We start from the raw sequence: 23,948 nt of genomic DNA, 5'->3' as shown, positions 1-23,948 counted from the left end.
TGACTGAATAAAAGCGTTCAGCAACTTACGACGTCATTATGACGAAAAAGCTCATTGGTGGAAAATATAAATCCATCGGTTTTTTTTCCGTTGACTGTTTATAATAATAATAATCAGCTAGGCTAATACCCAAGGCACCACCTTAAGCCTAAGTCATCATGCGACATTTGAAGCCCTTAATTCAGGTGGCCTAGGAAACCGATGTCAGCGATTACTAATCGGTGAGTCCGATCAAAGATAATTTAAACTCGTACCCTAGATTCGAATACTGAGAGCTTTCCCATTGACGGTTTTGTTCTGAAGCGTTTACCCTTTTCCGGCACGTGACCAAAGAAAAATCGGGCTCCATCGGTTGTGGCACGGCCAACTTCGATCACGCGCTGCCGCGCTATATAGCACGTGATCGAAGTTGGCCGTAGTTGCGGTAAGGCGCAAACCATGGAGCGAATTTTTTCTGAGTTCCGGCGGGAAGTGGGTAAACGCTATCGGCAACGCGCGAGAGAGTGATTTCGAATCTAGGGTACGAGTTTAAATTATCTTTGGTCCGATGAGCGCTGCTGAACATACCCTCCGTTTGCAAACGTGACGTCAATCCCGGAAGTGAAAAAAATCGTACAGTAGCGAATGCGCATTCAATGGTCCAACCGTTTGCTGTTACTGAACGCGGCCATGGGTAAGCATAAGCGTCAAGGGGGGCGCCCCCCTATATGTATCCGAAACTGATGCTTGGGACTAATTGCTATTAGCCACAACGTTCTACAGCTCATATAAAAATAAAAAATTTTATATAAGTAAAACCACGTAAAAGCAATAGCTTTCGAACATTTCCTGGAAGCTATAGTTTATATTCCATTTCTGTATTTTCTTTGGTCTATGGTGAGGACAAACAATTCCACCTTTGGCTTAATTGAACTTTTACACAACTTAATTTACTTAATTTTCTACATTTAAATTCCATCAAGATATTTAAAATTAACATTAAGTTGTAGCCATTTAGCAGTATTAAGTAAATTTCTGTCTTGCAGGTACTGTCCAATCAGTTGAAGACTTAAAGGAAGACCCCTTTCAGACAATTTACAGGGAACTGAGACGGCAGGAATACCTTTATAAAAATTTTGAAAAGTTTACTAAATAATTTATAGACTTGAATATATAAAGATGCGTAGTACCAGCCATATTAACCGGCTCAGTGAAAGAGTCTTCGAGAGATGACTGTTCTCGATTATCTTTCTTTATCCATTCACTATAAATTGGTGCATCAGTTAAAGTTACTGGGGTTAGTAATAAGTTGATCCCTTCTCTGAAAACATGTTCAAAGTCCTGACTAATCAATCTACGCAGTTTTAACGCTTGAAGAAAATATTTTTCATAATTGCTGTAAAAAAAAATCATGTTATAGTTGCCTCATTTTTTAAAGCTTTTAATTACTTTTTCAGTAAAAAATAATTTCCAGTAAGTATACGACCCCTTACGACTTCACTAAACCCTTCATGTCGTGTTGATGCAAATAATTCATCAGTAGATGTTTCATTTTTTGCCCTGTGTCCTTTGAAATTAAAGAGTTGTGTAAAAATCAAATAAGCAAGTCATTGAACACAATCATTTTTCCCAAACATGATACTATTTTTGTGTTGGTGAATTGTAAAAAGGCAAATTGTCAAGAATGGTGATTAAATTGAATTTGCACTCTTGTAAAAATTACCAAATTCTATCCCATCATAACGTGAAAAATTTGAGGCCACTTCACAGCAATTAATTACTGAATAGCAAGAAATGCAATATTTGCTATGAGGCAATGATACCTCAATCACTTCAGCACCCTCATTTTCAAATAAATCAGCAACTTCTCTCCATAAAAATGATATTTCAGGAGATAATTCAGACAAGTTAAATTCCTGAAAAATAAATATTTTTGAAGTACACATGACCCAAGATTTGTTTTGAAGCAAAGTTAGGCAAACATTCGTACTTTTGGTATTCCTATCCTTAGACCTTTCACTTTTGGGGTTTCTCCTAGAACAAATCGCGGAAAATGAAGGGGTAAACAAGTAGAATCTTTCGGATCTGGTCCAGAAATGGCATCTATATCCAGTTTAATTTAAAGAGAAAAACGTAAAAACTAGAGAAATTAAAAAAGAAATCCATTGTTAAAAATGGTAATTACTTAAAATAACTGCAACATCATCAGCTGATTTTGCCATAACCCCAGGAACATCCAAAGAGTTTGTAAGTGGTACAAGTCCATGTCTGGACACTAATCCATAGCTTGGTTTGAAACCAATGACACCACAATGAGCTGCGGGATTCCGAGTTGATCCACCCGTGTCAGAACTAATTGCTCTGGATTTTATTTTTCAAAATCTAAAATTAGTATTTTCATATGTTCAGTAAATATGCTTCTCTCAATATCTAAAATTTTTGTACCCATAGCATGTTTTTGACGCAACTGCGACAGCACTACCTCCTGAGCTCCCTCCAGCTATACTCCAACTATTTCCATTGCTTTTACCACTATTCCATGGATTATAAGCTGGACCAATAATCGAATTAATTGTACTAGAACTACAATAGCATTTAGTAAATAAATACAGTACAATGTTAGAATTATATAAGAAATCACCCCATTGCAAATTCATCCATATTGGTCTTTCCAATTATAGTTGCACCATTATTACAAAGCTTTTGAACTACAGTAGAGGTATAAGGAGGGATATAATTGGCGAGCATTTTTGAAGCACAAGTGGTTTTAATTTGATTTATGCAAAAATTATCTTTAATTGCGATAGGCACACCGTCCAATGGTCCTAAAGGTTTTCCTAAAATAAAATAGTTTTGACGGTTTCCTCTATGAGATAATATTAACTAATTGACAACCTTCCGCATATCTTTTGTTAGAAGAAATTGCCTGTTTTTTTCCAAGATCTTTACAAAGTGTAATGTAGGCATTTAAGTGTTTTGTTGCTTCAATGCGTTGTAAACACTGTTCAAATACTTCAGTAGCAGTGATCATGCCACTAGACAATTTTTGTGATATCTGTAGAAAAATTGAACATTTCTATTACTGTGCAAATAGGGACCATGCATTTTGCAAAACCCTGTTATTTGAATTTGGACCATTTTAGCACCACACTGGAGTCCTGGACAGATTTTCTAGTGTGTCACTAAACAGAGCCCGCCTTTTTAGGCATATTGCAGATTATTAGTAAAAATAATTACTTCTAAAATCGTCCACATTATCTTTCAATTTGTGTAAAACGGTATTGAATAAATGAAAAGCCAGGGAAAATTTTAGACCCTCCTCACCGTCACCACCGTCAATCTGCCAGAAAAAAAGGGGGAAAGCAGTAAGAGACGTTTTCATATTTATATTCCGGATATCGCTGGACTCCTGCAGCATCAAAAATAAAATATCAAAAACCAAAGACTGAATTAAACAATAAACATTTTTTTTATAAACGAAAAATGAAACGTTTTTTCTAACTCTTAAAACTTACAAAAACTAAGCGTTTTTAAAAATTAGGATAATTATATATTATTATTTTGGTTTATATTTTATATATTAATGTGTTTTCTTCTCCTAGCAGAACGATTTTCGCTATGATAGTTCGCAAATAGAACTGACTTCAATTTTCGAATAGTACTACAACTAATCTTACTCTCTATTATGTTTTCGAGTTACTGTTTTCGAAACAGAATAATTTTTCCGTTTTTACATGAACGCCTTTAATCACAAATAGGAGGGAGGGATCAAATTTGGCCCTTTATAGCGCCATAACCGCACATAGAACCGACCTGATATTAAAACCATTAACACTACTATTTGTACCCTTTAGAATGTTACCTTGTTTGTCGAGTTACCTCGCACGGTTTTCAAGAAAAATGATATTTAGCGTTATTACATAAGCGCGTTTAATAACCATATTACAAATTGAAGGGAGGGTTCAAATTTGGCCCTTTATAGTGCCATAACCGCACATAGAACCGACCAGATATTAAACCATTAACACTACTATTTGTACCGTTTAGAATGTTACCTTGTTTGTCGAGTTACCTCGCACGGTTTTCAAGAAAAATAATTTTTGGCGTTATTACATAAGCGCGTTTAATAACCATATTACAAATTGATGGGAGGGTTCATATTTGGCCCTTTATAGCGCCATTACCGCACATAGAACCGACCAGATATTAAAACCATTAACACTACTATTTGTACCGTTTAGAATGTTACCTTGTTTGTCGAGTTACCTCGCACGGTTTTCAAGAAAAATAATTTTTGGCGTTATTAAATAAGCGCGTTTAATAACCATATTACAAATTGAAGGTAGGGTTCAAATTTGGCCCTTTATAGCGCCATAACCGCACATAGAACCGACCAGATATTAAAACCATTAACACTACTATTTGTACCGTTTAGAATGTTACCTTGTTTGTCGAGTTACCTCGCACGGTTTTCAAGAAAAATGATATTTAGCGTTATAACATAAGCGCGTTTAATAACCATATTACAAATTGAAGGGAGGGTTCAAATTTGGCCCTTTATAGCGCCATAACCGCACATAGAACCGACCAGATATTAAAACCATTAACACTACTATTTGTACCGTTTAGAATGTTACCTTGTTTGTCGAGTTACCTCGCACGGTTTTCAAGAAAAATGATATTTAGCGTTATAACATAAGCGCGTTTAATAACCATATTACAAATTGAAGGGAGGGTTCAAATTTGGCCCTTTATAGCGCCATAACCGCACATAGAACCGACCAGATATTAAAACCATTAACACTACTATTTGTTCCGTTTAGAATGTTACCTTGTTTGTCGAGTTACCTCGCACGGTATTCAAGAAAAATAATTTTTGGCGTTATTACATAAGCGCGTTTAATAACCATATTACAAATTAATGGGAGGGTTCATATTTGGCCCTTTATAGCGCCATTACCGCACATAGAAAGGTCCCTCTAAAATTTGGTGTTGGCGACCAAATTATTTTTATCAAAAATAATTTTTTGAAATTGGCCATTTTTCGCGTTTTTCGCAAAACTTCGTTGTACGATCTGGATAGAGGGGTGGCACTTATCATTTAATTAACGAAATATGCCACATCCAAACTCAACGAAAATTTCCAATAAGCACCTTCTTACGTATAGAAACGCCTCTGTCAAATTTGGTGTTGGCGACGAAACTATTTCTATCAAAACGAATTTTTTTGAAATTGGCCATTTTTAGCATCTTTCGGAAAACTTCAGTCCGTGAGCTTAGGCGGGGTGGCACTTAATATTTGAAGATCCCCTCCAAAATTACCAGAAATTTCGACAACTTTTCATTTCTAGGTTACAAAGAACTTAATTTTTAATTTTCTATTCTTCTTTTTTATGAAATACTTTTGAGATGAAATATTTAAAATATTAAAAAAATCAACAGATAATTTTAAATAGACGCTAGCATAAACTCTATTTGTCTTATTCAACTTGTTAAAAAGGTCCACGCGCATCTTGATATTTTAGCGTGAACGGGCTCGAGCGATTTCGCGCGTGCTCCTCGAAATAAAAAAAAATGCGCGAGCCTGTTACGCTAAAATATTAAAGAGCACGCCTAACATTTTAACAAGTTGAAGAATTTATGCTCACGCCTATTAAAATCCTAATTTACTTTTTTTAAATAGTGTCTTGGCCTTTAATAAACTCATTTGAAAAGTAGTTATGCCTTTCCCTTGGCAATTTTAGACGATCAACAGGGCAAAGTATTACGCTATGAAATCGGACATTGATTTACACGGAGAAAAATTTAAAAGCAGACTTGAAAAAGCCAGAACTGTCCAAGGAACACGAACCCATCATTATTTTATCCCAATTAGCAAATCTGAATTAAAAATATAATAATAATAATAATCAGCTAGGCTTGAAGCGACTTTTGAAGCCATTAATTCAGTTGGCCGGGTTACAATGCGTAGGAGGGTGGTGGCCAGCCCTTCAAGCCACGCGAGCCAACAGCTCCCTACACTAACTATTACCGTTAACCTCAACACGTTTTTTGGAAGGGGGAAAACACCTTCTTGAGCGAAGAATCCTTTTTAATAGTTAAAGGATGTGATGAGAACTTGGCATTGGACACACGATCCGAATTTATTCCCGGACAGTATGTTGTCATAGTTTTTGAGCAAATGCTATATTTTGGGGTTGTTGTGGAAACAAATGACAAATATCGAGAATCAATAATAAGTTTCATTCACCCTCACGGTATCTTAACTTCTTATAACTGGCCCAATCGAAAAGATGAGCACTGGATTCGAGAGTGTGAAATACTTTGCCCTGTTAATCATCCAAAATCGCCAAGGGGAAGGCATTACTACTTTTCAAATGAGTGTCTATTAAAGACACTATTTAAAAAAAGTAAATTAGGATTTTAAATTAAAATTATCTGTTGATTTTTTAATATTTTAAATGTTTCCTAAAAAATAAGAAAATAAAATTAAAAATTAAGTTCTTTGTAACCTAGAAATGAAAAGTTGTCGAAATTTCTGGTAATTTTGGAGGGGATCTTCAAATATTAAGTGCCACCCCGCCTAAGCTCACGGACTGAAGTTTTCCGAAAGATGCAAAATATGGCCAATTTCAAAACAATTGATAGAAATAGTTTCGTCGCCAACACCAAATTTGACAGAGGCTTTTCTATACGTAAGAAGGTGCTTATTTGAAATTTTCGTTGAATTTGGATGTGGCATATTTCGTTAAATAAATGATAAGTGTCACCCCTCTATCCAGATCGTACAACGAAGTTTTGCGAAAAACGCGAAAAATAGCCATTTTCAAAAAATTAGTTTTGATAAAAATAATTTGTTCGCCAACACCAAATTTTAGAGGGACCTTTCTATGTGCAAGGAGGTGCTTATTTGAAATTTTTATTGAATTCTGAGATGGACTCCTTTCTAAAAACGATGTTTTGCGCTACCCCGCCAAACAGCGCTTATATCGCAAACTAGAGCCTATAGAGTAAATTGTAAGTCAAATTCGGAATCTGTAGGTCATTTTAGCTAAGAGTACCAATTTTCATATTTTGAAGAGCTTTACAAATCATGTTACTGAAAAAAATGTGTATTAAGTAACGAAACTCTAGCCAAAATGCATAAAATTTCAAAAAAGCATAACTTTTCAAATTTTTGAAATTAGCCCGCTAAACTCCAGGTGACTTCATATTTAGGGTAAATATACCATGGAAAAACATTTGGGTGAAATCCGTCACTATCGAGCAACAACGCTTGTCGATTTCACGTGGAATGACCCATATACAGATATTGTATTAATCCGTATAGTAAAAAAACCCGCCTTATCATAATGGTTTCTTTACTTAAATATTTTCCCTAAGGAAGTCAATGGCTCAGCGGTAACCATCCGCATTGTTACAATGCGACCCGAGTTCAATTCCTGATCACGATCAAATTTTACATTAAAATACTAAAATATTTAATTAAATATAAGATTAATATAATCTATAAATATTTAATTAAATATAAGATTAATATAATTTATAAATATTTAATTAAATATAAGATTAATATAATTTATAAATATTTAATTAAATATAAGATTAATATAATTTATAAATATTTAATTAAATATAAGATTAATATAATTTACAAATATTTAATTAAATATAAGATTAATATAATTTACAAATATTTAAAATGATGTAGAATAATTATAGTACCTAAAGTTATAACTTTGTAAAGGACATTCGCCAAAGCTGTTTTTTAGAAAAACACCGTAACTTAGCAAGCGTTGGTTAGAGTAAATCTCTTGCACGAGGCAGACCCGGGTTCGATTCCCGGCTGGCGCCAATGAATCGCAAATTGGTACTAAGACGAATACCGTGTACAATTGGTGGAAACCCTACCATTGGACGTTGAGAGGTTGCATAACACTCAGCACTCGGTCCGTCCCAAAGTCATTAAGAAGAAGTTGGAGAGAAAACGCCCGTACAAACACCAAAGACTCAACATCCACAGCCATCATAACACAAACACAACAAGCTCAACACCCACAACCGTCATAACACGAACTCAACATCCACAACCATCATAACACAAACACAACAAACTCAACACCCACAACCGTCATAACACGAACTCAACATTCACAACCTACGCATAAACATTACAATAACGAAATACCCAATCAAACTGAGTTAAAACCGTCACGACGGTGAGCGTTAACGAAAAAGCAACATCCAAACCAAGCCCAACCGCAAACTAATCCGTTAACGCTCACCGTCGCACAGTGGTTTTGCCAACCCTTCGACAGTCCTAGCAACTGCGAACGCAGAGATTTCGAGAAACTGCGTACGCAATGATTAACCTTTGCATGGAAAATGCGAACGCGTTCGCAGGACAGACACACAGACACACAGACAGACAGACACGGTGATTGTATAGCCCCTCCTAGAGGACATAGTCCCCTCGGAGAGGTAAAAAAACATAATTTCCTTAATTATTTATATTTAAGACTAGTTAAGACTAGCATTTTAGACAGAACATAGTCTAGAATCACAGTGAGAAAATCGATCAATAAAATACTTAAATTTTAAGTATTAAGGAACTTCTAAAATTCGTAAAAGAATATTCTTTCTAATTCAGTCCACGGGGACTCATGTGTGGTCTCAAGTGTGACTACTGGAACCAACATGTCCATATGATTTTCAGTAAAATCATCTGCTCCTTTAGGCTCGCTCTGATTTAGCCACTTTAAACCGTTGTCGCTTGCACACAGAAGCTCAGTAACTCGGCGTGTCACAATCCGTGAAGGTCACACTTTGAGCGCTGGTGCAGGTGATGCTCGGTGGACCGCACGCCGGTGCTTTGCAGCTCTTGTGATGGAGGAAAAGTAGATACCGCATGTACTCTTTTGCAGATCACCACGTAATAGAGGTCATAGGGCATGCTAATGAAGGTGTGCAATTGTTGAATTACTAAATTTAACCCAGTTTTATCGCAATTTTACACTGTTTCTTGCGGAAAAAACTAACGTGATATTTGCCGACACCCACCTCTCCTCCGCCTGAGATTGGGTGAGATTCAGCTCCATCCCCTCCCTCCCCTATACGCCTCACGTAATTTATTGACGCTCCCAAAGCTAAGACATAAAAAATTACCATAAATGTATTGGAGCCGGCTCCCGGAGCCGGTTTAAAACACTTGGAGCCGGAGCCGTGGCTCCAGATCCAGCTCCGGCCTGAACCGGAACTGGAGCCGAAAGGGTTTAAGTCGGAGCCAGAGCCGGAGCCATGCGGAGCATTATTACTCAGTACTTCTCTCTCACGTAGCACTATCCGGCGACTGCGGAGATCCTTCCTTCAAACGCTTAAGGACTCAATGGATATCACTCGATCAAACAAAGTTTGTAGCTGCCTCAAACGATCTATTCACCGATGTCCTAAGTGATCTCCGTGATGAAATGATTAGTTTTTACTCCACTGCTCTCGAAAATGGAGGGTTTCTGAGAGATGACGCTGTACTGCAATATTAAAGCCTTGTTTATCTCGGAGGGGTTCCCAATAAACAAATCGGCTTTAGAGCACCTGGAGCTCTCCACCATGCCAGATGGATGGCGAAGGCCATTTATTCTCTAAAAATCTACCTCTTTAGGGATCAGATTATACTTACCTCTCGTGAACGGAAAGGCCTGCAAATGATCTGTCAGTTTGTGGCTCTCTTAAATCCTGATTGCAAAGCCTCCTCGTGGCGAGAGCCGGGCAACGTATGGCTAATAACCTGCGGCTGATTTGCACAGGTATCACTGTCTCTATCCGGATTGTCCTTAATGGGGTCACTGGTGTCGTTCGCGGCTGCCGGGCCTGATTTCTGGGCTTGCGCGCCAGTTCGCATCGCCCCCTTCGCCGCCAGCCGGAGGGGTGACGGGTGTGTTCGTGGTTGCTGGGCTCGGAGTTTGGGTTCGCGCGATGGTTCGCTCCATACCTGTCATTTGATAACCTTATCGGGGATGGTTTTTGCAGTGGAAGAGAAAGTCTCTCTAGTCCTCAGCTGCGCGAGGATGGGTTCTTGGGCAGGCCCATGGTGTCGCCTTTTGTTGGGCCGTGATGAGGGCGTTTGTTTGCCATATGTGAGCCTGTTTTTATAGCTGTCTCACTGGCCGAACGTTTGTTTCGCAAAGCACATTTTTGTCCGGACCTGGTTGAGTGTTGTGGGCCGCCGTAGTGCCTAGCGGAACGGCGGGGTACAAATACATAACTTTATGTCAGTTTGTGGCACTCATGTATGCCAAATATTGGCATAAAGCTCCTCTTACTGCAGAGGCTCCGTGGAATGACCGAGACTTCCTCATTACACTAACAGAGTTCCCGGAACAACCAGTGGCCGATGTGGCACTCAAAGCTTTCAAACGACATCTCTGGTACTCTGCGGAAGAACTTGTCGGGCTAGCATTGTTCGACAAAGATCTCGACGTCGAAACGAAATCGAGAATGCAGAAAAATTTGCTCCTGCCGTCCAAATCCAAGGGACTAAAACGACTGGACGGGAAGTTGTTTGTTCCTGCAAACACCCTAGATACCTATGTTACAGAGAAAACGGCCAACATATTTGATGTTGTCTTGGACAATGGCAAGAACATGTCCGCAGAGAGTTTCTTGCTCAATGAACCCAGTCAGTGGCCAGAAGATGCAACCTACAGGCTGTTCCAAGAGAACGCTGCACAAATGAAGGTGGTAAACGACTGCGCCGAGAGGGGAGTCGCTCTGATTCAGCAATATAATCAAAGTATGACAAAAGATGAGACCCAGAAGCAGTACCTTCTGCGCCTGGTAGAGCTCCATAGGAAAGCGAACCCTAACCCTTCCAAAGGCACCTTGTTTCAAAAATGATATCATAATAACAACGTTGTTGACGATGATCATTGTGTTGGTTCCAATTTGTGAAGTAACTATCGTTAACAATAAACATGATTTTTCGTATATTTGCTTTTTTTTTCAAACGCATTCATAAAGTTAAATATAGTTGCAACCCCTAAATATAATCCAAATTATCTGAAATTTTGCAGGGCTTATCCAATTTATGTAAGTAACAAGATCCGTCTTGAGGAGAAACAATTGAGTAACTTAAATTTTTTGGACCACCCTAATATATATATATATATATATTTATTTGTTTATTTATTTTGATTTTTTTTGCTAGGCAAATACCCAAGGCATCACCTTAGACCTAAGTCATCAAGCAACTTCTAAAGCCATAAATTCAGATATATATGCAAATATAGAAATGTTTTGGTGCACATTGATTTTCTTGTTCGTTTTATGGGAAAATGACCAAGGAAACATTTTATGTAAATTTATTAATATTTAGGACTGCCTCAACGAGCTAATGTTTGACCATTATAAACACACCCATTTATAAGCAAAAAATAATTATTTCACTCAATTACTTTAACTGAACGAAATATTTAATATTTATTACTTACTTAAGTTTACACAGGGTTTATTAAAGTAATAAGTACCGGTATACAAAATAATTGGCAGAAATCCCCACAAAACCAGGTCCTAACTTGTGATTTTCAGCAGTTATGACCTGGTTTTAATTTCAGGTCGGTTCTATGTGCGGTTATGCCTCTATAAAGGGCCAAATTTGAACCCTCCCTTCAATTTGTAATATGGTTATTAAACGCGCTTATGTAATAACGCTAAATATCATATTTCTTGAAAACCGTGCGAGGTAACTCTACAAACAAGGTAACATTCTAAAGGGTACAAATAGCAGTGTTAGTAATATTAATATCAGGTCGGTTCTATGTGCGGTAATGGCGCTATAAAGGGCCTAATTTGAACCCTCCCTTCAATTTGTAATATGGTTATTAAACGCGATTATGTAATAACGCCAAAAATCATTTTTCTTGAAACCCGTGCGAGGTAACTCGACAAACAAGGTAACATTCTAAAGAGTACAAATAGCAGTGTTAGTTATATTAATATGAGGTCGGTTCTATGTGCGGTAATGGCGCTATAAAGGGCCTAATTTGAACCCTCCCTTCAATTTGTAATATGGTTATTAAACGCGCTTATGTAATAACGCCAAAAATTATTTTTCTTCAAAACCGTGCGAGGTAACTCGACAAACAAGGTAACATTCTGAAGAGTACAAATAGCAGTGTTAGTTATATTAATATCAGGTCGGTTCTATGTGCGGTAATGGCGCTATAAAGGGCCTAATTTGAACCCTCCCTTCAATTTGTAATATGGTTATTAAACGCGATTATCTAATAACGCCAAAAATCATTTTTCTTGAAAACCGTGCGAGGTAACTCGACAAACAAGGTAACATTCTAAAGGGTACAAATAGCAGTGTTAGTAATATTAATATCAGGTTGGTTCTATGTGCGGTAATGGCGCTATAAAGGGCCTAATTTGAAACCTCCCTTCAATTTGTAATATGGTTATTAAACGCGATTATGTAATAACGCCAAAAAACATTTTTCTTGAAAACCGTATGAGGTAACTCGACAAACAAGGTAACATTCTAAAGGGTACAAATAGCAGTGTTAGTAATATTAATATCAGGTCGGTTCTATGTGCGGTAATGGCGCTATAAAGTGCCTAATTTGAACCCTCCCTTCAATTTGTAATATGGTTATTAAACGCGCTTATGTAATAACGCCAAAAATTATTTTTCTTGAAAACCGTGCGAAGTAACTCGACAAACAAGGTAACATTCTAAAGGGTACAAATAGCAGTGTTAGTAATATTAATATCAGGTTGGTTCTATGTGCGGTAATGGCGCTATAAAGGGCCTAATTTGAACCCTCCCTTCAATTTGTAATATGGTTATTAAACGCGATTATGTAATAACGCCAAAAATTATTTTTCTTGAAAACCGTATGAGGTAACTCGACAAACAAGGTAACATTCTAAAGGGTACAAATAGCAGTGTTAGTAATATTAATATCAGGTCAGTTCTATGTGCGGTAATGGCGCTATAAAGGAACTAATTTGAACCCTCCCTTCAATTTGTAATATGGTTATTAAACGCGATTATGTAATAACGCCAAAAATCATTTTTCTTGAAAACCGTGCGAGGTAACTCGACAAACAAGGTAACATTCTAAAGGGTACAAATAGCAGTGTTAGTAATATTAATATCAGGTTGGTTCTATGTGCGGTAATGGCGCTATAAAGGGCCTAATTTGAACCCTCCCTTCAATTTGTAATATGGTTATTAAACGCGATTATGTAATAACGCCAAAAATCATTTTTCTTGAAAACCGTATGAGGTAACTCGACAAACAAGGTAACATTCTAAAGGGTACAAATAGTAGTGTTGATGGGTTTAATATCAGGTCGGTTCTATGTGCGGTAATGGCGCTATAAAGGGCCAAATATGAACCCCCCCATCAATTTGTAATATGGTTATTAAAAGCGCTTATGTAATAACGCAAAAAATTTATTTTCTTCAACACCGTGCGAGGTAACTCGACAAACAAGGTAACATTCTAACGGGTACAAATAGTAGTGTTAGTAATTTTAATATCATGTTGGTTCTATGTGCGGTTATGGCGCTATAAAGGGGCGTTTAAGTAATAACTGCAAATTCATTCAGTTTCGCCAAGCTCGATATCATTTCTACAGCCTAGTTCTTACTTTACAATTAATTGGGCCAGTTAATTAAAACCAACTAATTGTAAGCAAGAAAATTGTACAGTGTGAACAGAAAAAGTTCACACTATTTAATTTTCTTGCTTACAATTAGTTGGTTTAAATTAAGTGGCCCAAATAATTGTATAGTGTGAACTGGGCTTAAGAGTAAGTTTAGTTGTACCATTCAAAATTTTAAGTCAGTTCTGTACGCGTATTATCATAGCGGATATCGTTATGCTAGGAGAAGAAAATTTAATAAAATATAAAATAATTAAACAAAATTAATTACAATAATGTAAAAATAAAAGTTATTTGTAAAAACGCTTGCAAGCTTTTGTCGTATTATAAATATATAATGTTTTGTTTTGTTTATCGGTTTGAATATATTATATTTAATAATAAAATTATAGATATTTAAATTTATAAGTAAAAACGTTGATTTTTCTATTTTATATAATATATGTTTAGTTTCGACTTTCGGTTTGAATATTTTATATTTCGTTCTGTGGGAGTCCAGCGATATCCAGAGAATAAGCAGAAAACGTCTTTTACTGCTTTCCCCCCTTTTTTCTGGCAGATTGACGGTGGTCTCACCGTCCTAAGCCATAGAAATCTCATAGGTACCTAGAACGCAGTGCTTCCACTCCGGGAAATTTGAAATTCCTTTTTTCTTTATTAGGTAACCAAAAAAAATCCCTTTTTTCCCTTTTTAATGTTAGAAATTCCCTCAAAATTTCCCTATTGATTTCTAACATAATATGAGTTATTTATTTATTTATTTATTTAGAGGTTATCTACAAAGCCGCATAGTCCAACTTATGCGTAGACTGACAGAATCGCGGGATTAAAAATGAACAAAATATAAAAAATTACATAAAAGTAAGAAAAAAAAATAATAGTAGCAATAATAATGAGATATATACAAATAATTAAAAGCAAAGCCAACATTAAGAAAACCGTGAACAAAGGAGAAAAAAAATAAAAAAAAAATAATTATGAGTTCATGACCAGGCAGATAAATGTTCAGATAATAACAAAAGCGACATAAGACCCAAAAGTGTGTCAGTACGGTATAACGTTTAAAGGGACTGGAAAGTGGGGTTTTGAAATCGTCTAGTGACGTGTATCTCCAAAAAAATCCGGACCCTGCTTTATTTCCTTTTTTCCCCGCTTGAGGAATTTGGCTCTGACGGAGATGTTTTGAAAATAGTGAGGAGCGACCCGAGAGAGACTATAGTGACAGGTATTCATACGCGAACTAAGGTATTCGGGCCTTCGTGGACGTGGTTTTGGTTCTAGTATTTTAATATTTATTTAATTATAATGATGTTAATGAACGAGTTCAATTCAAATAAAAAACGGAAACGTGATGATACGAAAATATCTCTTGTTGGCGAATTAGATAAGTGGGAAAAAACTGTGGTGTAGTACTAAGGTTTATCAAAATGCTCCAGTGAAACCAAGGCCCTAAGAAATTGGCTTCGATTCATCTAGCGTTTTTTTACAAAATTCGATGAAACTCGTAAATAATAATTTAAAAAATTACGAACACACTACTACCAAAAGACCTTATCACTCAAATGAATTTTTCGTTAAACATTTGTTGTTCACTAAACTAAATCTCAATAAAAATTAATGAAATTTGAAAACTTCCTACGAGCTCAGCTATAACACTAACCAAGACCACGCTGGATTTCGTCATACAAAAATCTCAACACAGCGGTGCCTGTTTACGTCTTCGCGAACTTAAGAAAAAGTAGTTCTACGCGCCAAATTTCGTTAATGACGTCACGGATGACGTTTTTCAAAACCCCACTTTCCAGCCCCTTTAATGAGAGCTTGGCCTTGTCGCGAAGTAAGAAGAGGGAGTGGAAGAGGGGGTTGAAAATAAGTCATCAAAATTTGAAATTTCCTCCACTTCAGCGCCGCCAAGTGAGGCGTTTAGAACGTATGTCTACGGGATAATAAATCGAAGATATAAAATCACGGTAGACCATAGACTAAATATAGAGCTGCTAGTACTATTCCAACTAGTAGGTTATGTAGTCTATTGTGAGACTAGCTCTCAGTAAATATTTTAACGGGCGCAAAGGTAGAGTTGACACACTTTTGGGTCTTATGTCACTTTTGATAATAAATAGCGGAATTTGTGATAATTAGATTGTGTAACAATATTTGATGGCAAAGCATTCCAATCGGTAATGACACTATGGGAAAAATAATTTAGTCGAGTAGTAGAGGCGGCGCGCGGTTTACACAATTTTAAATATAATATTTTCACCTAATATTTAACTAAATATTTATTTTATTATTATATACCACGTGGCTAAAAAAGGGGCTACGGCCCGAAAGCTCGCCGAAATTATTTTAAATTTCTTTTAATAAAAGGAAAACAAATTTTAGTTATGAAGTTCTTTGAGTTATTTTTGATATTATACAAAACCATGACTTTTAAAACTATAAATGTTAAAGATATTAAGCAACAAGAGTCCAAGAGTAACTATTGGAACTGTGCAGCTGATTCCCTTACTAGTCAAAAAGCATTCAAGTTGGAGAAAAGACTAGACCATATTTATTTTCAATGAACTATATTCTGCCGCGTACAGGCCCATTGGAATAACGCGTACAGGTCTATTGACATAATGCGTACAGCCCAGCCCATAGGAATCTTGGTAAGAAAAATTCTAAAATAGTTTATTTATTTGCTTCACTCTCCCTATTGAAACGCCCCTTTCGCAATCGGGTAAACGGAATTTTCGTTCGGGGAAAAGAGCATTCGGGCAAATGAGCATTCGGGCAAATGAACGTTCGGCCAAATGGGTTTTCGGGGAAATGGGTATTTGCCTGCCATCTATGGCGGGGCTTGTCACCTGTTCGCCATGGGTCGTTCAGCCAATGAGAGGCGAGAGAGTGAATACGCTACGCCGGACGCGTCATCCCTCGGCAGATTCAGCGCTCCAGAAGCGCAATCTTCCGAACACTCTCGTGGGGATTCTAGTACATGGAGGTCATATGGACATTATTATTGCCACCTGTGCTATTCTGCGACGTGCGGTGCATTGACATTCTGATTGGTTTCCTTATTTTGTTTTCCCTTGTTTTTGGTGTAATTCTACCATTTTGTACAGTGTTCTTCGGGCTTTTTATTGTTTTTCTTTTTTGTTTTGTTTGTTTTTAAATTGCGTGCCTGGTGTGAAGGCCCCCGCTATATACACCAAAAACTTTATTCCGACCCCGCCTGCAGGGTGAAAACTATTCGCCAGTCCGGCACTGCTCAAACTTGAGAGAGAGAACAAAGTAAACGTGTATTCTCAGGCCCCTTTTTTCTGTAGGTGAAAGTTTCATAAGAGGGCCAGTGGTGGCGCTTCGGTAGCGGGGACTCTAGTAAAACGGAAATTTCTATCTTGACTCCAGTCCAGGAGTAAATGGTCTTAGGTTTGATGTACAATATGGTACGCAACACGAAGGCATTGTGATGAATATTTCTATCTTTTACCTATTTAGTTCCAATATAGACAGTATATATATACTGTCTATGGTTCCAAAGACGTACCTAAGATATCTTATTAGTTTAAAGATTCTTATATATACACTCTTTTACGAGCGTATCGACCCCCCTTTACAATCTCCCATGTGGCGGCCGCCACCGCCGTACTATCTGCCTCCACTATTGAATTTTTTCCCCTAACGGGTCCCCTCCCCATGTAGTCAAGCTATGGATTCCCCCAAGAATATTTTCCGTAAAAGAATATATATATATATTTGTATTAGTAGAATTTTTCGTATATCTAATTAATTTTAAGTGTAAGAATCTTTAAACTAATATATATTCGAATATGGCGCCTTCGCGTAAAATAAGGAAAGTGGAAAAGCGAATCCTCCTAGTTTCCACCCTTTTAGCGATAAGTTTTTTGTCGTACGTAACGCTCCTAGCGGGATTATTCACACACGCAAATTAACATTAAATGCGAGCATTACGCTCGGGCGATAATCATTGTCAATTGAGTACTATCTCCTCGTAGCTTTGGCCGCTAAAGCGCAATCGAAGTTGGTCGTGGCTGAAGTTCTGATCGAGTTACGGCGCAATTCGGCCCGAAAGGTGACATTACAGGAATCGAATGAAGAAAGTTAAACGCGAAATACGGTATGGTTTAGAAATTAATAGTTCACGTTATTTAGGACGTACACGCCTACACTTTGTATCATTCGATAGGTAATTTAACCTAGATTTAATAGTAGCAGTTTGAAATAATTCTACCTTGTCATATTGTCGCAATTCGGTCCGAAAAGTGACATTACAGGAAACGAATGAAGAAAGTTAAACGCGAAATACGGTAAGGTTTAGAAATTAATAGTTCACGTTATTTAGGACGTACACGCCTACACTTTGTATCATTCGATAGGTAATTTAACCTAGATTTAATAGTAGCAGTTTGAAATAATTCTGCCTTGTCATATTGGCGCAATTCGGCCCGAAAGGTGACATTACAGGAAACGAATGAAGAAAGTTAAACGCGAAATACGGTAATGTTTAGAAATTAATAGTTCACTTTATTTAGGACGTACACGCCTACACTTTGTATCATTCGATAGGTAATTTAACCTAGATCACGGCCAACTTTGATCACGTGCTGTTCGCGCTACTACGGCCAACACATTCGTCGAAATTCCGCGAGCAAGTATTTTCCCCCTATAAACTGTACTATAATGTGTAGGAGTTCAGCGCCACGCTCGGTGGTTATATTGTCCCCAATGTAAAAACTATACTAAAAATAATAATCCGCTAGGGGCGCTGACGTCATACACATCTTTTGCTCATAGGTTAACACAGGAACGTCAACGAATGAGATGGCCGCTGTAGCGCGAGAGATGCGCGAGAAATCAAAGTTGGCCGTGCCTAGATTTAATAATAGCAGTTTGAAATAATTCTACCTTGTCATTTTTGCGCAATTCGGCCCGAAAAGTGACATTACAAAAAACGAATGAAAAAAGTTGAACGTGAAATACGGTAATGTTTAGAAATAAATAGTTCCATTACACGTCTATACTTTGTATCATTCTTTGAAATAATTATCCCTTTGTCTATACTTGGTATCATTCTTTGAAATAATTCTCCCTTTGTCATTTTCTTAGTAGAAATGGGATATAACAGTTAAACTTATGTTTCTTTAGTTTAGTCCAACATTGTTTTTCTATCTTCGCGTTCTCTACCTTAGCCAAAAATGAACTTTTCCGATTTTCGTTCTGGCAGATTGACGTCGGTCACGCAAAACGGCCAAGGAGATTGCACTCTTCAACATACACGCAATCTAAATTAAATTTCTCTATTAGCTTTTGTTGTTAAGACTGCTAAAACATAATTATATTTCTATTTATTGTATACATCGACAAATGATGAAGTTTCAATTGATCGTAAATTATATGCACATTTTGCAAAGAAGAACCAGTTTCAATAATAACAGATATCTAAAAATAAGTAGATCATACATGAAAGCTCTTCAAACATCAAACTTAACTTCAAAAGAAAGTTTATTTTTGAATTTGGCAGTACCATTACCAGTAATTAGAAATCCTTCAGACGTCTTAATTAAAGTAAATGCTGCTAGTATTAATCCAATTGATGTAAGAATGTTAGGTATGCTGTTTATAATTTTTTAAGAGTAGTTGATATTTGAGAGTGGATGTTACACTCTTTCTTTTCAGAGGGTTATGGTTCATCAACAATTGATATTCTTAGAAATATTGACAACTGTCCATCTAAAACTAACACATTTCCGCTTACACTAGGGAGGGATTTTTCTGGAGTTGTAATTGATACTGGAAGAGCTGTTAGGAAATTCCAAAAGGGGGACAAAGTATATTTCACCTTTTTTAAATCATATGTATAAAGCAACTTACTTAAACCAAATTATTTAAGGTATGGGGAGCCTTAGGAGTTCAAAGGCCAGGGACCCATGCAGAATACATAACAGCTGCAATGTCTACTGTAAATTTTAAAATTTAATATCTTATTTTGGAAAATTTAAAAAAAAACTAATAACTGCAAAAATTGTATTAGATTTCTCACAAACCATCAAAGTTGAATGATTGTGAAGCGGCTAGTATTCCTTATGTAGCTTTAACAAGCTGGATGGCTATGTGTGAATTTGGTCAAACCAGCGAAGCTGATTTTAAAAACTCCAGGTTTCCATCATTAATTTAAGATATTTTAATTGTTATTTTAGTTAAAAATGTTATTATGACCTCACTTTTAAAGAGTTTTGGTATTGGGAGGTTCTGGTGGAATAGGAACATTCGCAATACAAGTTAATTGAATGATCCGTCTATCTAAATTCTTGTAAAATAACAAATTTCTATTATAGCTGCTGAAATGTTGGGGTGCGAATGTAACTGCCACATGCAGCAGTGATGCCAAGGATTTATTATTGGAATTAGGTACCAATAATATCCTAGATTATAAAAGCGATGATTATAAAAATGAACTACGTCAGTTAGCTGGGTAATAGTCTTGGATATTAAAATGCAACATTAATAATTCAAACATGTAAATTAAATTTAAAACTTCTTTTAGGTTTGATTTTGTTTTAGATACCATCGGCCTTAGGAATGACCCCGAAATTTTATCTTTGCTCAAACCAACACTAAGATCAAAATTAGTCACGCTTGTACCACCATTTTTAAAAAATACTGATAAATATGGTTTCTTAGGTGGATTGGCCTTATCATCTTTAGAAGCGGCTTTTGATACTTTAACGGTATAGGCTGATATTTAAGATATTTACTACTTTATTTAATGTTTAAAATTTAGGGCATTTATAATGGTGGTAGAAGTATCAGATGGGCTTTTTTTGCACCCAGTGGTCATGTTCTTGAAAAAATTTCAAGAATTGTTGATAATAATGAGGTAAAGACCAAAAATCAATTTTGTGCTATCTATCAAATATTTTAATCCACTTTTTAATGATTCTTCTTGACATTTACATTTTAAAATACCATAATAAACGATTGTATTTTGAGGGAAAATACTTTCTTGAAGCAATGAGTAAAATATTCAAGGAAGCGCTCAAGAATTTAAGTAGACGCATGTAATATGTATTTTTTACGCCCCCTTTTTGTAGATACGACCTGTGATTGAAAAGACCTTTTCACTAGAAAACGCCACTGATGGATACACTCATGTTGCACAGGGCCATTCAAGAGGGAAATCTGTGATAAATATCGCTGCACCATGATTGTCTCTTAAAATGAAATAACTACGTTTCCAGAAAATAAATAATACATTGAATGTTTTATGTTGACATTTATGGTTAGTCTTGGCAGCTTTAAAAGAGTTTTACACTACTTTTATGATATTTTAGTGAAGTGGTTGTAACCATTTATGAAATATATTTTAATAAAATAAAAATTAACCATAAAATTCGCTTTAAAATTGTATAATTAAAGTAAAAATAACCCCAATTAGGTAAACTAATTAAAAACCAATGTTTAGAGGAATAATTTTGTTCCACGCTTACTTTCGCGCATGAATTGCTTTTCTAAATATACAAGCGTGCTAAGAACTGAATTAACTACAGGAAAGTGTCACGTCGATAATGGACTATCAGTATTATTTCCACCTTTTTTATTCTGTTTCGTCAGTGTTGCTACTTGTTTCTGCATTGAGCGGAGTTTAAGCTATTTTTTTTGAAAAAACAATTATTGTAATAATATACTATAATATAGTATGCTAATACTAGAAGTGTGCAAGTACTTGGACTTTTAACTGCTTTTCTAGGACTTGATTGAGTATCAAAGTCCTTCACCAAGGCCTCGAATTTTAGGGATGATGGTTTCCTTGAGAGCTCAACTTATTATTTTTAAAGTTGGAAATTATGTGTTTAAAGTAATTTTAATTCTTGTTAACTTATCATTTAGTAATTAGTTTGAAAATTAGACATTTTCTTTATTTAAACAGCTTAGGGATAAATGGGACTTGAGACTCAAATGAGCCCAATTTTTAAGGGTTTGGGAATTGACTTGAAACCAAAAAACCGGATTTGCACACCCCTAGTTAATTCTATATATACCTGGAGTTCTTGAACTTGATCTGTGTGTTCTTTATTAATACCTTGAACTTTATTTCTCATCTCCTTATCAGATGAAAATATTTGTGCTTTTAATTCCGCTATCTATTGAAGAAGTGGCACTTTGAAAGTTAAGCTACAGAACTTGAGGTGTGAAAAGGAATTTTAATACAAACCTGTTTATCTTTTGCTAAGAGTTGTTGATCTTTTTGACCAAGTTGCTTTTGTAATGAAGCAATTTGCTCTCTAAGTTGTGTAAGAGCAACCATGTGATCAGTTGAATTCGGGTCAACTAATACATTGTCACTGCTGCTGGTACTAAAAGAAAAATTTTACTTAAGTTTTTATGCCTTTTATAAAAGAGTAAAATTTACAACCTGTTTGGTATAGTTCCATTCGAAAGGTCCATTCTTAGTTTTTTGCTTGAGCCATGATCATTATTTCTATTTAATTTGAAACAAAAATTATCCAATGAAACTATTGAGTTTAAGCTTCAGTTTCATACTTATGACTATTTGTATGAGAATGTTTATGGCCATGTGATCTGTGATGTAAAGAACTTTTAGAAGAGCGTCCACTGTCATTTTGTTTGGCTTTGGCAAGGGCTCTTTTGTATGATAATGTACATAACCAACACAAGAGTTTTCCATCCACCTAGCAATAAGAAGGTAATGTAGTTATCACGTAAAAACCATACAAAAAATATATATATATTCTTATGTCACATGGTACATATTTATCCGTACAAATATCTTCACCTTTTTCCGGCTTTCATCTTTTCTGTCAAATGCACATCTTTGCTTACACTGATCACATGTGAGAGGTGAACCATATTTCTTCTCAGAATTGGTACATCTTTGACATTTTGAGCCGATAAAAGCGGCAATGATATTACAATATTCACATGCAGTAGGCTAAAGGCAAGTTTGCATTGTTAAAAGGTGTAATGTTATATAATAAAACTTTATAAATTAGTACCTTTCCATACAACTTCACATTTTGTTCACATTTCTTACATATAGTAGCTGAACTGCTTTTCTTCCTAGAAAATTGTTCATACATATTTTTTAAAGATCACACCTAACATTTTACTAATCACAACCTATCATTACATTTCTTGTTGAAACTCAGTACGGCAATAAGTGCATTTGACACTGGTAAAACTTCCATTACAATCCTGAAAGTACAAGGAATATGTAGCAACATTGAAACACAGTTATATAAGTATTTTAGTGTACTTTGCAAAGTTGTTGATCTTTAGTAAGTTCATCAAATGGGTGTCTGGAGTTACACTTGGTACAGGCAAATAAGGCAGCAGCCATTATGTATTTAGATTTAAATTGTTTAACCAATTATGAAATTAGATTTAGCTTTATAAATGTAATCGACAATAAATTTTCTCAAACTACTGTAGTTAATTTGTTCAACTTCCAAATTCTGTTTCAGCAGTATCAGAGTCTCTTTAAAGTTTAATCAACTTTGTTTTCTAATCGTTCACAAAAAGTGTAACCAAGGCTTAATCGAAACATAAACTGTAATTATTCTTCTCTTTACGTTTTGGCCTTGGGTTTAATACTTTTTGAAAAATAATAAGGAATCAGAAGTTTGAAATTACAATAAAATGTTAAAATAATTGATAATTTCAACTTAAAATAAATTATTTAATACCGGAAAGATACGTCGTTGCGTTTGTAAGGACATAGGCTAGTCTTTATGGTAAGGACCAGAGCTGCCAGCTTGGATAAAGGAATATACTACCTTTATCCAAGCTGCCAGATATAAATTTACCTTTCCCGCCCAACAGCTCTTCAACGGAGCCCAATTATAAATAGGCCATATTTTGTAAACAAGCCCAAATTCTAGCCCAATTTGGCGAGAGTTTTTTTTTTAAAGGCGCGCTTTTCAAAATATTGGTGTTTGCGTGATGTTATAGTTTTAAGTATCATTGGAAATTTTATAGAAACAAAAGGGGACCGCGTGTATAAAGGGAGAGAGTAGGGAGAGAGAGAAGCCAGATAGCGCGCGTATAGAGGGAACCTGACAGCGCAGCGCGCGTAAAAGGCGAGAGAGTAGAAACCGTCCGAAGCCTGGGTCTAATAGTATCGGTAGATAGCATGTGTGTAAGGCGACTTTCGATAGAGAACCTGGCAGTGCACGTAAAGTGTGTGTAAGAGGGGAGGGGATTGAAAGGCTTTTTTATGCATTGCGGGAGGGAGGGAGATGAGAAGAATGAAAGGCGGTTTTTTATGCATT

General features: G+C 36.0%; 3 protein-coding genes across 6 annotated transcripts; 1 reads left to right on the top strand and 2 right to left on the bottom strand.

Annotated features, from left to right (window-relative positions):
- Positions 1–799: 799 nt before the first annotated feature.
- On the bottom strand, positions 800–3,328 carry GatA (glutamyl-tRNA(Gln) amidotransferase subunit A, mitochondrial). Its single transcript, XM_090155404.1, has 10 exons — positions 3,217–3,328; positions 2,875–3,034; positions 2,621–2,816; positions 2,425–2,562; positions 2,165–2,340; positions 1,970–2,082; positions 1,703–1,895; positions 1,429–1,546; positions 1,170–1,375; positions 800–1,102 (listed from the first exon to the last, which is right to left on the bottom strand). Exons 1-10 carry the CDS (start codon positions 3,232–3,234, stop codon positions 948–950), a joined length of 1,473 nt encoding a protein of 490 aa, XP_090011530.1. The 5' UTR covers positions 3,235–3,328; the 3' UTR covers positions 800–947.
- A 15,546-nt stretch (positions 3,329–18,874) lies between these two features.
- Positions 18,875–20,879, top strand: LOC149932281 (NAD(P)H oxidoreductase RTN4IP1, mitochondrial-like). Of its 2 annotated transcripts, none has more exons than XM_090156425.1 (9): positions 18,875–19,267; positions 19,420–19,487; positions 19,550–19,618; positions 19,691–19,815; positions 19,889–19,937; positions 19,995–20,131; positions 20,204–20,387; positions 20,441–20,536; positions 20,751–20,879. In XM_090156425.1, exons 1-9 carry the CDS (start codon positions 19,024–19,026, stop codon positions 20,862–20,864), a joined length of 1,086 nt encoding a protein of 361 aa, XP_090012551.1. In that variant the 5' UTR covers positions 18,875–19,023; the 3' UTR covers positions 20,865–20,879. The 2 variants fall into 2 exon arrangements, with proteins under 2 accessions (XP_090012551.1, XP_090012550.1); XM_090156424.1 differs by having other exon boundaries at positions 19,336–19,487.
- LOC149932280 (protein FAM76A-like) lies at positions 20,865–23,401 on the bottom strand. 3 transcript variants are annotated; one of them, XM_090156426.1, is made up of 10 exons: positions 23,364–23,401; positions 22,934–23,270; positions 22,808–22,872; positions 22,674–22,737; positions 22,442–22,609; positions 22,201–22,349; positions 22,073–22,138; positions 21,872–22,013; positions 21,699–21,800; positions 20,865–21,306 (listed from the first exon to the last, which is right to left on the bottom strand). In XM_090156426.1, the coding sequence occupies exons 2-10, from the start codon at positions 23,015–23,017 to the stop codon at positions 21,214–21,216; spliced, it is 933 nt and encodes a 310-aa protein (XP_090012552.1). In that variant the 5' UTR covers positions 23,018–23,270; positions 23,364–23,401; the 3' UTR covers positions 20,865–21,213. The 3 variants fall into 3 exon arrangements, with proteins under 3 accessions (XP_090012552.1, XP_090012554.1, XP_090012553.1); XM_090156428.1 differs by having other exon boundaries at positions 22,454–22,609; XM_090156427.1 differs by having other exon boundaries at positions 22,934–23,388.
- Positions 23,402–23,948: the final 547 nt, after the last annotated feature.

Source organism: Leiobunum rupestre, chromosome 8 (assembly GCF_980474605.1).
Source record: "Leiobunum rupestre chromosome 8, qqLeiRupe1.1.hap1, whole genome shotgun sequence".
Classification (NCBI taxonomy): Eukaryota; Metazoa; Arthropoda; class Arachnida; order Opiliones; family Sclerosomatidae; genus Leiobunum; species Leiobunum rupestre.
Note: the sequence above shows the minus strand (reverse complement) of the source record. Positions and strands in the feature narration are given on the sequence as shown.